The sequence below is a fragment of the Pempheris klunzingeri genome, chromosome 10 (genome assembly GCF_042242105.1).
Source record: "Pempheris klunzingeri isolate RE-2024b chromosome 10, fPemKlu1.hap1, whole genome shotgun sequence".
NCBI classification, from domain to species: Eukaryota; Metazoa; Chordata; class Actinopteri; order Acropomatiformes; family Pempheridae; genus Pempheris; species Pempheris klunzingeri.
The window spans coordinates 6844763-6863868 of NC_092021.1; the positions used below are offsets into that span (position 1 = coordinate 6844763).

Below are 19106 nucleotides of genomic sequence, written 5' to 3' on the forward strand. Positions count from 1 at the left end.
CTCTGTGTCTCAGCCGTCTGATCGAATCCACAATGTCCTCTTTTGCGGTGTGTGTTTTCAGATAGAAACTGACCTCTGCATCTCTGCTGTACTGGACCACAGAGACGCGGTCTTTGTTTTCTCCCACATTCAGTTTCTCTACCACTCTCTCAGCGAGATCACGCATGGCTGGGAAGCCATTCCTTGTGCCATCAGAGTCATCCAAAAGGAATACGATATCTCGCCTGGTAGTGTCAACTGAGAAAGGACAGGAAGGCAAGAAAATAAAAACCTTTGCAAAACGTACTTTGCTAGACTAATCATCCATTGGCGGCCTATTTCTTGTCACTAACTACCACTGACTACTTTAACTTCAAACAGCAGGTAAGCACACCGCCACCTCTGTTTCTGTGCACACCTGGAGCTAAACAACTATCATATTTGATTTATTTGCCCTAGCGTAGGTAAAACAAGTCAGGTAGCCTTTCAGGCCAGGAAGAGGCATTGCTTATTAACATACCGGGAACAGTTGGTGGCTCTTCGGTGACGTCAGTAACCACAGCCTCTACGGCGGACTGGAGTTGCTGTTGGACACTGGGCAGGTCAGTCAATTCAGAAACGGACAGGGCATGACTGGGATCGTGGGATATCGTCTGCAGTTCTCTAATATTAGAGTTTCTGGTTCCAATTGCAAAGGTCAAGACACCCAGCTGTTTGAGAGCAGAAGCCGGGGCATCAACAGTGTCAAAAGACCTTCCACCAGTTAGCAATATTAGCACTTGTGGAACCCCATCCAGACGCCTGCTTCCAGCAGAGGCTGTGAAGACATTATCCCTCAAGTACTGGAGAGCTGCCCCAGTCCTGAGGGGGCTTCCACCTTTGTGACTCAAACCTCTGACCGTGTCAAGGATCTCGCCTTTTGTCGTGTATGTGTTCAGATAAAACTGGACAGCTGGGTCTCTGCTGTATTGAACCACTGAGACACGGTCTTTACTGTCATCCACGCTGAGTGTCTCTACTATTCTTTGGACAAAGTCTCGCATAGCTGGGAATCCTCTTCTAGTACCGTCAGAGCCATCCAACAAAAACACAACATCCTTTCCTGGTGGCTGTCTCTCCACTATGGAAGATAAAATTTGAGACATATTTAGGTTGATGTATCAAATGTTTCCTGTGTAGAAGTTGGATGACCTAAGTTAGCCTCAATATTTGCAATTTACTAACGCTGGCACGGCTGTTCAGTCAAAATGCCACTGGCTGACCTCAACTCAGTAAAGAGCACTGTAAAACACTTGAATTTGCATGCTGCCATCATCTTGGAAGGTTAAATTCAGTCACTCTCTTACCAGTTACTGTTGGTGTAATGGGCGTGGCCCTCACTAGCACTCTGCTCATCACAGCCGAGAGCTGTTCTTGGACACCGGGGAGGTCAGTAAACTCAGTCACTGACAGGGCGTAAGTAGGGTCAAACGATATTTTCTGCAGCTCTCTACTGTCAGAGCCCTTTGTTCCAATGCCAATCACAGAGATGCCCTGCTGTTTGAGAGCGGCAGCTGGGGCATCAACATTGTCAGAAGACCTTCCACCATTTAGCAGGATTAGCATCTGTGGAACACCTTGCAGGCGCCTGCTCCCGGAGGAGTTTGTAAAGACATTGTCCCTGACATACTGGAGGGCTGCCCCGGTGTTGAGGAATCTGCCCCCTCTGTGTCTCAGCCGTCTGATCGAATCCACAATGTCCTCTTTTGCGGTGTGTGTTTTCAGATAGAAACTGACCTCTGCATCTCTGCTGTACTGGACCACAGAGACGCGGTCTTTGTTTTCTCCCACATTCAGTTTCTCTACCACTCTCTCAGCGAGATCACGCATGGCTGGGAAGCCATTCCTTGTGCCATCAGAGTCATCCAAAAGGAATACGATATCTCGCCTGGTAGTGTCAACTGAGAAAGGACAGGAAGGCAAGAAAATAAAAACCTTTGCAAAACGTACTTTGCTAGACTAATCATCCATTGGCGGCCTATTTCTTGTCACTAACTACCACTGACTACTTTAACTTCAAACAGCAGGTAAGCACACCGCCACCTCTGTTTCTGTGCACACCTGGAGCTAAACAACTATCATATTTGATTTATTTGCCCTAGCATAGGTAAAACAAGTCAGGTAGCCTTTCAGGCCAGGAAGAGGCATTGCTTATTAACATACCGGGAACAGTTGGTGGCTCTTCGGTGACGTCAGTAACCACAGCCTCTACGGAGGACTGGAGTTGCTGTTGGACACTGGGCAGGTCAGTCAATTCAGAAACGGACAGGGCATGACTGGGATCGTGGGATATCGTCTGCAGTTCTCTAATATTAGAGTTTCTGGTTCCAATTGCAAAGGTCAAGACACCCAGCTGTTTGAGAGCAGAAGCCGGGGCATCAACAGTGTCAAAAGACCTTCCACCAGTTAGCAATATTAGCACTTGTGGAACCCCATCCAGACGCCTGCTTCCAGCAGAGGCTGTGAAGACATTATCCCTCAAGTACTGGAGAGCTGCCCCAGTCCTGAGGGGGCTTCCACCTTTGTGACTCAAACCTCTGACCGTGTCAAGGATCTCGCCTTTTGTCGTGTATGTGTTCAGATAAAACTGGACAGCTGGGTCTCTGCTGTATTGAACCACTGAGACACGGTCTTTACTGTCATCCACGCTGAGTGTCTCTACTATTCTTTGGACAAAGTCTCGCATAGCTGGGAATCCTCTTCTAGTACCGTCAGAGCCATCCAACAAAAACACAACATCCTTTCCTGGTGGCTGTCTCTCCACTATGGAAGATAAAATTTGAGACATATTTAGGTTGATGTATCAAATGTTTCCTGTGTAGAAGTTGGATGACCTAAGTTAGCCTCAATATTTGCAATTTACTAACGCTGGCACGGCTGTTCAGTCAAAATGCCACTGGCTGACCTCAACTCAGTAAAGAACACTGTAAAACACTTGAATTTGCATGCTGCCATCATCTTGGAAGGTTAAATTCAGTCACTCTCTTACCAGTTACTGTTGGTGTAATGGGCGTGGCCCTCACTAGCACTCTGCCCATCACAGCCGAGAGCTGTTCTTGGACAGCGGGGAGGTCAGTAAACTCAGTCACTGACAGGGCGTAAGTAGGGTCATACGATATTTTCTGCAGCTCTCTACTGTCAGAGCCCTTTGTTCCAATGCCAATCACAGAGATGCCCTGCTGTTTGAGAGCGGCAGCTGGGGCATCAACATTGTCAGAAGACCTTCCACCATTTAGCAGGATTAGCATCTGTGGAACACCTTGCAGGCGCCTGCTCCCGGAGGAGTTTGTAAAGACATTGTCCCTGACATACTGGAGGGCTGCCCCGGTGTTGAGGAATCTGCCCCCTCTGTGTCTCAGCCGTCTGATCGAATCCACAATGTCCTCTTTTGCGGTGTGTGTTTTCAGATAGAAACTGACCTCTGCATCTCTGCTGTACTGGACCACAGAGACGCGGTCTTTGTTTTCTCCCACATTCAGTTTCTCTACCACTCTCTCAGCGAGATCACGCATGGCTGGGAAGCCATTCCTTGTGCCATCAGAGTCATCCAAAAGGAATACGATATCTCGCCTGGTAGTGTCAACTGAGAAAGGACAGGAAGGCAAGAAAATAAAAACCTTTGCAAAACGTACTTTGCTAGACTAATCATCCATTGGCGGCCTATTTCTTGTCACTAACTACCACTGACTACTTTAACTTCAAACAGCAGGTAAGCACACCGCCACCTCTGTTTCTGTGCACACCTGGAGCTAAACAACTATCATATTTGATTTATTTGCCCTAGCGTAGGTAAAACAAGTCAGGTAGCCTTTCAGGCCAGGAAGAGGCATTGCTTATTAACATACCAGGAACAGTTGGTGGCTCTTCGGTGACATCAGTAACCACAGCCTCTACGGAGGACTGGAGTTGCTGTTGGACACTGGGCAGGTCAGTCAATTCAGAAACGGACAGGGCATGACTGGGATCGTGGGATATTGTCTGCAGTTCTCTAATATTAGAGTTTCTGGTTCCAATAGCAAAGGTCAGGACACCCAGCTGTTTGAGAGCAGAAGCCGGGGCATCAACAGTGTCAAAAGACCTTCCACCAGTTAGCAATATTAGGACTTGTGGAACCCCATCCAGACGCCTGCTTCCAGCAGAGGCTGTGAAGACATTATCCCTCAAGTACTGGAGAGCTGCCCCAGTCCTGAGGGGGCTTCCACCTTTGTGACTCAAACCTCTGACCGTGTCAAGGATCTCGCCTTTTGTCGTGTATGTGTTCAGATAAAACTGGACAGCTGGGTCTCTGCTGTATTGAACCACTGAGACACGGTCTTTACTGTCATCCACGCTGAGTGTCTCTACTATTCTTTGGACAAAGTCTCGCATAGCTGGGAATCCTCTTCTAGTACCGTCAGAGCCATCCAACAAAAACACAACATCCTTTCCTGGTGGCTGTCTCTCCACTATGGAAGATAAAATTTGAGACATATTTAGGTTGATGTATCAAATGTTTCCTGTGTAGAAGTTGGATGACCTAAGTTAGCCTCAATATTTGCAATTTACTAACGCTGGCACGGCTGTTCAGTCAAAATGCCACTGGCTGACCTCAACTCAGTAAAGAGCACTGTAAAACACTTGAATTTGCATGCTGCCATCATCTTGGAAGGTTAAATTCAGTCACTCTCTTACCAGTTACTGTTGGTGTAATGGGCGTGGCCCTCACTAGCACTCTGCTCATCACAGCCGAGAGCTGTTCTTGGACACCGGGGAGGTCAGTAAACTCAGTCACTGACAGGGCGTAAGTAGGGTCAAACGATATTTTCTGCAGCTCTCTACTGTCAGAGCCCTTTGTTCCAATGCCAATCACAGAGATGCCCTGCTGTTTGAGAGCGGCAGCTGGGGCATCAACATTGTCAGAAGACCTTCCACCATTTAGCAGGATTAGCATCTGTGGAACACCTTGCAGGCGCCTGCTCCCGGAGGAGTTTGTAAAGACATTGTCCCTGACATACTGGAGGGCTGCCCCGGTGTTGAGGAATCTGCCCCCTCTGTGTCTCAGCCGTCTGATCGAATCCACAATGTCCTCTTTTGCGGTGTGTGTTTTCAGATAGAAACTGACCTCTGCATCTCTGCTGTACTGGACCACAGAGACGCGGTCTTTGTTTTCTCCCACATTCAGTTTCTCTACCACTCTCTCAGCGAGATCACGCATGGCTGGGAAGCCATTCCTTGTGCCATCAGAGTCATCCAAAAGGAATACGATATCTCGCCTGGTAGTGTCAACTGAGAAAGGACAGGAAGGCAAGAAAATAAAAACCTTTGCAAAACGTACTTTGCTAGACTAATCATCCATTGGCGGCCTATTTCTTGTCACTAACTACCACTGACTACTTTAACTTCAAACAGCAGGTAAGCACACCGCCACCTCTGTTTCTGTGCACACCTGGAGCTAAACAACTATCATATTTGATTTATTTGCCCTAGCGTAGGTAAAACAAGTCAGGTAGCCTTTCAGGCCAGGAAGAGGCATTGCTTATTAACATACCGGGAACAGTTGGTGGCTCTTCGGTGACGTCAGTAACCACAGCCTCTACGGAGGACTGGAGTTGCTGTTGGACACTGGGCAGGTCAGTCAATTCAGAAACGGACAGGGCATGACTGGGATCGTGGGATATCGTCTGCAGTTCTCTAATATTAGAGTTTCTGGTTCCAATTGCAAAGGTCAAGACACCCAGCTGTTTGAGAGCAGAAGCCGGGGCATCAACAGTGTCAAAAGACCTTCCACCAGTTAGCAATATTAGCACTTGTGGAACCCCATCCAGACGCCTGCTTCCAGCAGAGGCTGTGAAGACATTATCCCTCAAGTACTGGAGAGCTGCCCCAGTCCTGAGGGGGCTTCCACCTTTGTGACTCAAACCTCTGACCGTGTCAAGGATCTCGCCTTTTGTCGTGTATGTGTTCAGATAAAACTGGACAGCTGGGTCTCTGCTGTATTGAACCACTGAGACACGGTCTTTACTGTCATCCACGCTGAGTGTCTCTACTATTCTTTGGACAAAGTCTCGCATAGCTGGGAATCCTCTTCTAGTACCGTCAGAGCCATCCAACAAAAACACAACATCCTTTCCTGGTGGCTGTCTCTCCACTATGGAAGATAAAATTTGAGACATATTTAGGTTGATGTATCAAATGTTTCCTGTGTAGAAGTTGGATGACCTAAGTTAGCCTCAATATTTGCAATTTACTAACGCTGGCACGGCTGTTCAGTCAAAATGCCACTGGCTGACCTCAACTCAGTAAAGAGCACTGTAAAACACTTGAATTTGCATGCTGCCATCATCTTGGAAGGTTAAATTCAGTCACTCTCTTACCAGTTACTGTTGGTGTAATGGGCGTGGCCCTCACTAGCACTCTGCCCATCACAGCCGAGAGCTGTTCTTGGACAGCGGGGAGGTCAGTAAACTCAGTCACTGACAGGGCGTAAGTAGGGTCATACGATATTTTCTGCAGCTCTCTACTGTCAGAGCCCTTTGTTCCAATGCCAATCACAGAGATGCCCTGCTGTTTGAGAGCGGCAGCTGGGGCATCAACATTGTCAGAAGACCTTCCACCATTTAGCAGGATTAGCATCTGTGGAACACCTTGCAGGCGCCTGCTCCCGGAGGAGTTTGTAAAGACATTGTCCCTGACATACTGGAGGGCTGCCCCGGTGTTGAGGAATCTGCCCCCTCTGTGTCTCAGCCGTCTGATCGAATCCACAATGTCCTCTTTTGCGGTGTGTGTTTTCAGATAGAAACTGACCTCTGCATCTCTGCTGTACTGGACCACAGAGACGCGGTCTTTGTTTTCTCCCACATTCAGTTTCTCTACCACTCTCTCAGCGAGATCACGCATGGCTGGGAAGCCATTCCTTGTGCCATCAGAGTCATCCAAAAGGAATACGATATCTCGCCTGGTAGTGTCAACTGAGAAAGGACAGGAAGGCAAGAAAATAAAAACCTTTGCAAAACGTACTTTGCTAGACTAATCATCCATTGGCAGCCTATTTCTTGTCACTAACTACCACTGACTACTTTAACTTCAAACAGCAGGTAAGCACACCGCCACCTCTGTTTCTGTGCACACCTGGAGCTAAACAACTATCATATTTGATTTATTTGCCCTAGCGTAGGTAAAACAAGTCAGGTAGCCTTTCAGGCCAGGAAGAGGCATTGCTTATTAACATACCGGGAACAGTTGGTGGCTCTTCGGTGACGTCAGTAACCACAGCCTCTACGGAGGACTGGAGTTGCTGTTGGACACTGGGCAGGTCAGTCAATTCAGAAACGGACAGGGCATGACTGGGATCGTGGGATATCGTCTGCAGTTCTCTAATATTAGAGTTTCTGGTTCCAATTGCAAAGGTCAAGACACCCAGCTGTTTGAGAGCAGAAGCCGGGGCATCAACAGTGTCAAAAGACCTTCCACCAGTTAGCAATATTAGCACTTGTGGAACCCCATCCAGACGCCTGCTTCCAGCAGAGGCTGTGAAGACATTATCCCTCAAGTACTGGAGAGCTGCCCCAGTCCTGAGGGGGCTTCCACCTTTGTGACTCAAACCTCTGACCGTGTCAAGGATCTCGCCTTTTGTCGTGTATGTGTTCAGATAAAACTGGACAGCTGGGTCTCTGCTGTATTGAACCACTGAGACACGGTCTTTACTGTCATCCACGCTGAGTGTCTCTACTATTCTTTGGACAAAGTCTCGCATAGCTGGGAATCCTCTTCTAGTACCGTCAGAGCCATCCAACAAAAACACAACATCCTTTCCTGGTGGCTGTCTCTCCACTATGGAAGATAAAATTTGAGACATATTTAGGTTGATGTATCAAATGTTTCCTGTGTAGAAGTTGAATGACCTAAGTTAGCCTCAATATTTGCAATTTACTAACGCTGGCACGGCTGTTCAGTCAAAATGCCACTGGCTGACCTCAACTCAGTAAAGAACACTGTAAAACACTTGAATTTGCATGCTGCCATCATCTTGGAAGGTTAAATTCAGTCACTCTCTTACCAGTTACTGTTGGTGTAATGGGCGTGGCCCTCACTAGCACTCTGCCCATCACAGCCGAGAGCTGTTCTTGGACAGCGGGGAGGTCAGTAAACTCAGTCACTGACAGGGCGTAAGTAGGGTCATACGATATTTTCTGCAGCTCTGTACTGTCAGAGCCCTTTGTTCCAATGCCAATCACAGAGATGCCCTGCTGTTTGAGAGCGGCAGCTGGGGCATCAACATTGTCAGAAGACCTTCCACCATTTAGCAAGATTAGCATCTGTGGAACACCTTGCAGGCGCCTGCTCCCGGAGGAGTTTGTAAAGACATTGTCCCTGACATACTGGAGGGCTGCCCCGGTGTTGAGGAATCTGCCCCCTCTGTGTCTCAGCCGTCTGATCGAATCCACAATGTCCTCTTTTGCGGTGTGTGTTTTCAGATAGAAACTGACCTCTGCATCTCTGCTGTACTGGACCACAGAGACGCGGTCTTTGTTTTCTCCCACATTCAGTTTCTCTACCACTCTCTCAGCGAGATCACGCATGGCTGGGAAGCCATTCCTTGTGCCATCAGAGTCATCCAAAAGGAATACGATATCTCGCCTGGTAGTGTCAACTGAGAAAGGACAGGAAGGCAAGAAAATAAAAACCTTTGCAAAACGTACTTTGCTAGACTAATCATCCATTGGCGGCCTATTTCTTGTCACTAACTACCACTGACTACTTTAACTTCAAACAGCAGGTAAGCACACCGCCACCTCTGTTTCTGTGCACACCTGGAGCTAAACAACTATCATATTTGATTTATTTGCCCTAGCGTAGGTAAAACAAGTCAGGTAGCCTTTCAGGCCAGGAAGAGGCATTGCTTATTAACATACCGGGAACAGTTGGTGGCTCTTCGGTGACGTCAGTAACCACAGCCTCTACGGAGGACTGGAGTTGCTGTTGGACACTGGGCAGGTCAGTCAATTCAGAAACGGACAGGGCATGACTGGGATCGTGGGATATCGTCTGCAGTTCTCTAATATTAGAGTTTCTGGTTCCAATTGCAAAGGTCAAGACACCCAGCTGTTTGAGAGCAGAAGCCGGGGCATCAACAGTGTCAAAAGACCTTCCACCAGTTAGCAATATTAGCACTTGTGGAACCCCATCCAGACGCCTGCTTCCAGCAGAGGCTGTGAAGACATTATCCCTCAAGTACTGGAGAGCTGCCCCAGTCCTGAGGGGGCTTCCACCTTTGTGACTCAAACCTCTGACCGTGTCAAGGATCTCGCCTTTTGTCGTGTATGTGTTCAGATAAAACTGGACAGCTGGGTCTCTGCTGTATTGAACCACTGAGACACGGTCTTTACTGTCATCCACGCTGAGTGTCTCTACTATTCTTTGGACAAAGTCTCGCATAGCTGGGAATCCTCTTCTAGTACCGTCAGAGCCATCCAACAAAAACACAACATCCTTTCCTGGTGGCTGTCTCTCCACTATGGAAGATAAAATTTGAGACATATTTAGGTTGATGTATCAAATGTTTCCTGTGTAGAAGTTGGATGACCTAAGTTAGCCTCAATATTTGCAATTTACTAACGCTGGCACGGCTGTTCAGTCAAAATGCCACTGGCTGACCTCAACTCAGTAAAGAACACTGTAAAACACTTGAATTTGCATGCTGCCATCATCTTGGAAGGTTAAATTCAGTCACTCTCTTACCAGTTACTGTTGGTGTAATGGGCGTGGCCCTCACTAGCACTCTGCTCATCACAGCCGAGAGCTGTTCTTGGACAGCGGGGAGGTCAGTAAACTCAGTCACTGACAGGGCGTAAGTAGGGTCATACGATATTTTCTGCAGCTCTCTACTGTCAGAGCCCTTTGTTCCAATGCCAATCACAGAGATGCCCTGCTGTTTGAGAGCGGCAGCTGGGGCATCAACATTGTCAGAAGACCTTCCACCATTTAGCAGGATTAGCATCTGTGGAACACCTTGCAGGCGCCTGCTCCCGGAGGAGTTTGTAAAGACATTGTCCCTGACATACTGGAGGGCTGCCCCGGTGTTGAGGAATCTGCCCCCTCTGTGTCTCAGCCGTCTGATCGAATCCACAATGTCCTCTTTTGCGGTGTGTGTTTTCAGATAGAAACTGACCTCTGCATCTCTGCTGTACTGGACCACAGAGACGCGGTCTTTGTTTTCTCCCACATTCAGTTTCTCTACCACTCTCTCAGCGAGATCACGCATGGCTGGGAAGCCATTCCTTGTGCCATCAGAGTCATCCAAAAGGAATACGATATCTCGCCTGGTAGTGTCAACTGAGAAAGGACAGGAAGGCAAGAAAATAAAAACCTTTGCAAAACGTACTTTGCTAGACTAATCATCCATTGGCGGCCTATTTCTTGTCACTAACTACCACTGACTACTTTAACTTCAAACAGCAGGTAAGCACACCGCCACCTCTGTTTCTGTGCACACCTGGAGCTAAACAACTATCTAGCTCTATCTTTACCATCCAAAGCAGTGTTTTTGCTGTGAATGGGTTGACTGCTGTACTGTCAGCATCAGTCTGAACCTGTTTTCTACTTTATTTTTTCACAGCAGCTTTGACTGATATATTACATGATTTTCTATGCTTGATATGTATAGACTGTTGTGTACTGTAGTGGCACACATATGACTTCTGCACATTTGTCAGGCAAGAAGAAATGTTTGCTCTCGCTTACCCAAGGAAAAGTGTAATCCACACTCTCTTTCCATTATAGGTGTAAGATTCTATACCTATTCCACCCATTCTATCTAAGTCTTGTTTTAAATATTATACTAGAAAAAAACAGAGCATGCACTCTTTGAATCACTTCTGTTTTTGAAATTTCATTTTTCAATTTTTCTTCTTTAATTGCAGAAACAACTTGCTCTTGTACACTTGGAAGTTCAGCCAAGTCAGAAACTGCTAAAGAATATCTTGGAGAATGTGATATCCTCTCCATTTCCTTGTGGTCAGAGTTCTTTCTTCCAGTTGTTAATATTGTGACACCGCTTTCTTTTAGAGAAGCAACAGGCAAATTCACACTGTCACTTGATGGTCCTTACTTAAAATAACAAGAATTTGTGGCACATTCTCAGTGTATCTGCTCCCTGAAGCATCTGTGAATACTTTTTCTTTAACATGTTTTAGAGCTGCACCCATTTTGATCGGTATTACACCTTTTTGTGACAGCCCTCTGACAGTTTTCCTCATGAATTAATTCAAAAAGAAATTGGCTAGTGTCAAGTTGCTGAACTGAATCACAGGAACTCTGTCTTTGCCCCAATGTTAAGTCTTTCCACTACTTGGTACAGGAAATTTTGAATGGCTGAAAATCCATTTCTGGTATTATCGGATCCATCCAAAAGAAAAACTATGTCTCTTCCTTTTTCATCACTTTTCTCTGTTAACGATAATAGATATAATTTTCATGATGTTAATCCGAATCACTAGAAATACATTCACAGCAAAAAAGGTGATTTATTTTAATAATTATTCAAATAATCTAAATGCTTACCTGGTTTTGTTTCTTCCTCAACTCCCACTTGAGTAAGATGACTCATCAAACTTTGTTGAATACCAGGGAGATTTACAAAGTCAGGGACTGTGTATGCATACTTTGTGTCAGAGGAAATGACTTGCATTTCAGCTGAATTTGACATTCTTGATCCAATTGCAAATGTGACAACTCCTGCAGCCTTGAGCATACTTGCTGGGCCTCGTGGAGAATCTTTAGATCTTCCACCAGCCAACAAGACAAGTATTTGCTTTGCACCTTCATGATGTCGACCTCCAGCTCTTGAAGAAAATACATCATCTTTCACAAACTGCAGTGCTGCTCCGATATACTGGGGATTTCCACCTTTTTGTTTTAGGCTTGCAACATGCTGAAGAATGTCATCTTTTGTGTTGTAAGAATTCAGATTGAAAATGAGTTCAGCATTGTTGCTATACTGTACAACAGCAACTTTATCTTTTCCTTGGTCCACGTCAAAGCTGTCAACCATTTTTGCAACAAATTCACGTATAGCAGAGAATCTACTCCTGACATCATCAGATCCATCAATGAGAAAGACAATATCTCTATTCGTAATGGCACTTGAACCTAGAGAAGTCCACAATCATGTAAATTATTAGTTAACAATTCAACAGAAATCTGATAACTGATGTAACTGACGTAATTAATACTTGTTTTCACTCACCTACACTAGGGCTGGCAGTGCCTTTGTGAGATGCAATGACTGAAAGCAACTGTTCTCTCACAGGAGGAAAGTCATACATGTTGTTTATAAAATATTGTGCTCCAGGACTTTGTACTAATTGATCCATCTCTAACCTATCAGCATTATTCATTCCAACACTGAAAAGGACAATTCCAGCATTTCTCAGTCTGTCCACTGGACCTAAGACATCATCGTCAGACTTTCTCCCGCTCAAGACAATCAGTATCTGTGGAACTCCCTGCTGAGCTCTGCTTCCAGATGAAGCAGTGAACACATTGTTCTTCACGTAGTCAAGGGCTTCACCAGTGTTCACAGTGAACCCTCCTTTCAGTTTGACATTGCTCAAATGACGTATGATGTCGTCTTTAAGTGAGTATGTGTTCAGGAGAAAATCAGTAGTGGCCTCTGTACTGTACTGAATCAAAGCAATTTGTACATTGCTTGGCCCAATTTCAGTTTGCTTGGCAAACTCTGTGACAAAATCCCAAATTTGTCTTTCATTTTCTTTCATGTCATGAGACCCATCAAGGAGAAAAACAATATCGGCACTTTGGAGCTCTAATTCTGCAATTGTGGAAGTTTCTGAAATAGATTAAACAAACATTTTACAAAACCAACATCTTTGCTGTAAAGAGAGACATTTTAATACAATTACAGAACTTTTGTGTCCACATAAAAGATGTGTTAAAATGAAGTAGAAAAAGTTGTTTCAATGTTTCTTACCAATAACGGTTGGAAATTCAGTTGTCTCTTGAGCACCCCTTAATGTGGCTTCCACAGATGGATGTATGCTTTGCAGACTGTTAAAGTTTGTAACATGAAAATAATGTGCTGGCGTGAAAGAGATGGTCTGCATTTCCAATGTATCAGCATTCTTTGTTCCAATACTAAATGTCCTTATTCCATTTTCTTTGAGTGCCTGTGCTGGTCCTCTGACATCATCACCTGATCTCCCACCGCTAAACACATACAGATATTGAGGGACTGATTCGGCATGTCTGCCTCCAACTGAAGTGGCGAAGACGTTGTCTTTAACAAACTCAAGTGCTTTGCCAATGTTGAGGGGTCTTCCCAACTTGTGCCTCATTGTCCCAATTGAACTGAGCACGTCATTCTTGGATGAATAGGAATTCAAGTAGAAATTGACCCTGGCATCACGACTGTATTGAACAACAGCCACTTGGTCTCTGTTGTCATCTAGACTCAAACTTTCAACAATTTTTTTAATAAAATCTCGTATCTCGTGAAAGCCATTTCCTGAGTCACCTGATCCATCAATAAGAAATACTACATCATTTTTCTTAGAATCTGCAACAAAAGATGTAGAAACAATGGCAATGTGATTTCCAAGTAAACAACTACAGTGGCAGTCCTCTATTATTAAATAGAAATCATCTCAAGGTAAAAAGAGTCCATCTTACCGAAACCCTTTGTGGGAGTGGTTTGTTCTACTTGGTGGGATGCCTCTTTTAACAATGACAACACATCCTGTTTTATAGTAGGAAGCTCCTCATAATCAGTAATAGAGAGTGCATAATTGGGTTCATGAGATATTGTCTGTAGCTCTAGGGTGTCAGCATCAGTTGTTCCAATGGCGACTGAAATTACACCAATTTCTTTCAGTATACCAAGAGGGTTTCTTATGTCATCTCCAGATCTTCCTCCACTCAGTAGTATGAGTATCTGTGGAACACCTTCAAGGAGTCTACTTCCTGAGTCAGAAGTAAATACATGGTCCTTCAAGTACTGGAGAGCTGCTCCAATGTTGTGAGGATAACCTCCTTTGTGACTTAAACCTCTCACTGCATCAAGAACATCATCCTTTGTTGAGTGATGTCTGAAGTTAAAATTAATCTCTGCTGTATTGCTATACTGGACCACAGCCATGCGATCTTTGTTTGCATCAATGTTTAGGTCCGCCGCTATTCCCTCCACAAAGTCTTTAATATCAGGAAATCTTCGCTGAGAATCATCGGAGCCATCAAGCAAAAAAACAACATCTCTTCTGTTGGAATCTGTAATCATACAGGCATTTAAACAATGAAATTGTCATCAAAGCAGTTTTATTCCTGCAAATGTTTTTTAACCTGTGTGCACAACTTGCTCTGCTATTTTAGTGGATTTTTGTTGACGTAACCGGAACAGCACAACGCACAGAATTGGACAGAACTGCCAAAACCACATGGAGGAAAGCCTAGGACAGTTATCGTGACTGAAATGCAACACTTGATTTATTTATCTTGATTCTTATGATTAGTGAAAATTGTTTTCTTTTGACTGTATAAAGCCAACATATTGGGCTGTAAAGGGGTACTAGTCTGTTACTGTCCATCATTACCCACAGTTGGACTGAACGGTTTACCTCATTCTGACAATATGTGAAGTTGTGCACGCGGTGTACAACATGAAGTCACTATAGTCATTGCAGTCTTACCATATGATGCTGGTTTGACAACAGGGCTTTCACCCCTCTTGATGGCAGAAAATATTTGTTCTTCAATGCCTGGCAGATCACTGTTGTCTGCAGCAAAGAAAGCACGACTGGCTTCTTGTGAAATAGATTGAATCTCAAAGGTATCTGCATTCTTTGTTCCCACCACGAACACCATCACACCAAATCCTTTCAAGTTTTCTATGGCATCCCTGACATCATCACTGGAACGTCCACCAGTTAAGAGAACCAAAATCTGAGGGATACCCTGTTGGTGCCTACTTCCAGAAGAGGCTGTAAAAACGTTATCCTTGACATACTGAAGGGCTGCACCAGTATTGAGGGGTCTGCCTCCTTTATGTTCCAGAATTTGCACATTGCCAGCAACATTCTCCTGTGTTTTATATGTGTTCAGAAAAAACTCAGCAGAGGGTTCACTGCTGTACTGCACCACTGAAACGCGATCTTTGTTTTCACCCACATTGAATTTCTCCATCATTCTCTCAACAAAGCCAAGCATTGCTTCAAAGTCATTTTGCATTTCATCCGAAGAATCCAGCAAAAAAACAATATCATGCTGAATGGATTCAGTTCGATCTGCAGAAACTTTGAGAGACACAAGCATGATGCTTAGTTAGAGATACGCATTTAGTTATCCAATAATGAAAAACAGATTATGACTACAATAGATAGATAGACAGATAGATCAATAGTCTTACCCAGACCATTCTGTGGTTTCAGTCTTGGCTGATGACGAGGCACCCTTTTCACAAGTGACACAAGTTGTTGATGGATGCTCTCAATGTCATCAAAACGGGTCACAGTGAAAGCGTAGGAAGGGTTATGTGCAATCATTTGGTGCTCGAGAATGTCTGCATTTCTTGTACCTACACAGAATGGAACAACTTTGTCCTGTTTGAGAGCCGCAGCAGCACTTGCAACATCATCTTGAGATCTTCCCCCACTCAACAGAATCAATATCTGAGGGACACCTTCTTGATGCCGACTCCCAGAGGCCTCAGCAAAAGCATTATTCCTCACATAGTCAAGAGCTGCACCAGTGTTGAGGGGTCTGCCCCCCTTATGGTTCAACTGCTGGACAGCAGCAAGAACATCTTGTTTTTCTGTGTAGGTGTTCAAACTGAAATGTGTCTGTGGATCTCTGCTATACTGGACCACAGAAACACGGTCTTTGTTCTCACCAACACTGAGTGAATCTACCACTCTTTCAAGAAAACGTTTTATTGCTGGGAAACCACTCCGTGTGTCATCTGACCCATCCAATAGAAACACTATGTCTCTTTGAGGGGATTCTAATTCAACTAGAAAAGAATAGGAAAACCTTGTAAGAATCAGACATATAGTACATAAGCTATGATAGGTTGTGGTACAGTCAATACACATTTGAAGGTTGTTAAAGCAAACAAATTACTGCAATAAACAAGGTGTTAGATGCCAGAACATTTCAGAAAATTGCTAGATGAAGAATTTTTTGAGAATTTTGGAAATAACAAGAAAAGCAGCATATTCGCTTTCCACAGATGAAAGACAGAGACAGCTGGAAAAAAAAAATTCAATATTCTTTAGCTCTAGATTTTCAGTCAATGATGTGATTATCATTGGCTCAAGGAAGAGCTTCAGAGCACAAGGAAAGGACTGATGCTGATGTGGCACGATCAAGAAAAGGCTCTCCAGTATACAAGACGAAAAAGGCTGAGAGCCATACAAGTGACAGCATAACCACGAAGTTGCCACTAGCCAGTGGAGACAGTTTGAGAAACATGAAACTGATCGACCGATATTCTTCAGAAGATGATGCAGTTTCATTGCAATTCAAACTAAGAAAGCACAAATGTAACAAAATATAAGGGGAGAGTCAGCTTGATTCTCAACTACCAACTAGTGACACTTCTTACCTACAACAGTAGGAGGGTCAATTTGTATTTCCGCCTGGACAAATGCAGCAATTTCTGGCTGAATGGACAAAAGTTCACCAAAGACAGGAAGGTTGAAAAGAAATCTGGAGGAGAAGGCAATTTTATGAAGCTCCTCCTGTTCACTGTTTTTCATACCAATGGCGAAAGACAGAACTCCGATTTGTTTAAGGTCTGATGAAGCTCCTGAAACATCATCGTTGGATTTGCCACCAGTCAGTAAAAACAGAATCTGAGGGACTCCCTCCTGAAGTCTACTCCCAGATGAAGCCGTGAAAACATGGTCTCGCACAAACTGCAGTGCAGCTCCAGTGTTCCGAGGTCTTCCTCCTTTATGGCGAAGACTTCTTACAGCATAAATGATAGCTTTTTTGGATCTGTGAGTTTTTAGGTTGAAGTAAACTTTGGCATCATTGCTATACTGTACAACAGCCACTCGAACCTTATCTTCATCAATGTCCAGCTCTTCTGCCATTCTTCTGATGAACTCTCGAATAGCTGGTAGTCCGTTTCTGGAGTCATCCGACCCATCAAGGAGAAACACTATATCTCTCCTATTGCTCCCTGTGTCAACAACGTGATACATGGATAGATAAAAAGAGAATTCACGAACACGACTTTTCTATGCTCATGCATAATTATCAGCATGGGCAAGTTATAAGCTCAGAGGAATAAACTGAGCACAGAAAGACAGATGAGCTATTGCCTTGAAAGGGGTATTTCAAGCAGAACTTCTGAAGAACCATCTTTTTATCAAAAAGATGTATGAAAGAATCTGTCGACTCATCTTCAATATTGAAGTAGACAGTTGGAAAGATGTAAAACAAGAGGGTGACATTCTTGAAATTCAAAGAAATACACAACAGTTGATTTTTAAAACAGAACAGATTTTCTAGCAAGGGTAATCATAAATGTCATGCAACAGAAAGCCAACAGTTCATTATCATGTATCATCTCATAATCATTAGATTCTATTAATAAATGTGAAATATTCATGAAAGAAGTAGTATTGTAGAGAGTAATTACTTTGAAGAGATTGTAATACTAGCATGTATTCATAAGTGGATTTCTTACCTACTAAATCAGAGATTCCAGTCATGGTTTCCTCAGTGTCTTTGTTTATACTCAGTGTAGCAACAAGTTGTGATTGGATTGAGGATAACTTGGAGAAATCAGTGACCTTGTATGTGAAGCCAGGTTTGAAGGCAATCATTTCCAATTCTACAAGATTGGCATCTCCCACTCCAACCCCCACTGACACAATGTCATGCTCTTTAAGAGCAAAAGCTGGGCTCATCACATTATCAGTGGATGGCTTAGTACTTAGAACAATTAAAATCTGGGGCACTCCTTCAAGTCTTCTACTACCCGTGGAGGAAGTGAAGACACTGTGCCTCACGAATTGGAGAGCTCTCCCGATATTAAGGCGCCTCCCACCCTTATGCCTTAAATTGTCTATAGCATTTATAGCGTCATTCTTTGTCTTGTGGGCATTCAGATCAAAGCTGACCTCAGGGTTGTCAGCAAACTGAACCACTGACACTCTGTCTTGGCTCTCACCAATCGAGAGGATCTCCACTATGCTTTTAACAAAGAGTTTTATCTCTGGGAATCCATTTCTTGTGTTATCAGAGCCATCCAGTAGGAACACAATATCTTTTTTGACACCATTGCTCAGGGCTAGACACAACAAATGAGATTTTGTTATTCTGATAAAGCACAAAAAACATCAGTAGAAGTGTTTCTTACAGCAAGTTTAACCCACAAAAAGCAAAAGAGATTTTGCTTACCTTGCTGTAGAACTACAGCCAGCTGTTCTCTTGGAAGGCTCACATAGTTATTGAGCTTTTGGGGCACGGTGTTGAGCTCACTGAATTCCTTCACATTGAATGCAAAGGAAGGGTTGTGCGAAATGGCCTCAATCTGCTTTGGGTCTGCATCCTTGACACCAACACCAAACGGTACGACTCCCTCTGTCTTCAGAGCACCAGCAGGATCCTTAACATTATCCCTGGACCTGCTTCCAGTCAACACAATCAGAAACTGAGGGACATTTTGTGCAGACCGACTACCATGCCTTTCAGACAAGATGGTGTCCTTCATGAATCTTAGAGCAGATCCTGTGTTCAGACTATTTCCACCAGCCACTGCCATTCTGTTCACAGCTCTTATCACTTCATCTTTGGTTTGATAAGAGTTAAGGTAGAAACTTGGGGTTGGCCTCTCGCTGTGTTGAACCACTGAAATTCGTACCTTGTCTGTCCCAATGTCAAGTGGTTCAATTACTTTGATGATAAAATCCCGGATGTAGGCAAAATCTGATCGAACATTGTCCGTACCATCAATGAGGAAGGCAACATCCCTTTCAGCTCCAACAACATCTGAGGGCAAACAGAAAACAAACCCAAAATGAATAGTAACCAGGTAAATTTTTATGCAAGTAACATTTACGTTATTAATAGTAACCGAGAAATCACAG

At 44.3% G+C, this 19106-nt stretch overlaps 1 protein-coding gene across 1 annotated transcript in view; it reads right to left on the reverse strand.

Moving 5' to 3' along the window:
- The window catches only part of col6a3 (collagen, type VI, alpha 3), a 91944-nt gene that overhangs the window by 57180 nt on the left and 15658 nt on the right, over nt 1–19106 (reverse strand). Inside the window, exon 5 of the mRNA XM_070837620.1 lies at nt 18418–19008. Within this exon, the coding sequence (XP_070693721.1) occupies nt 18418–19008 (591 nt within the window). The remainder of the gene's footprint in view (nt 1–18417; nt 19009–19106) is intronic.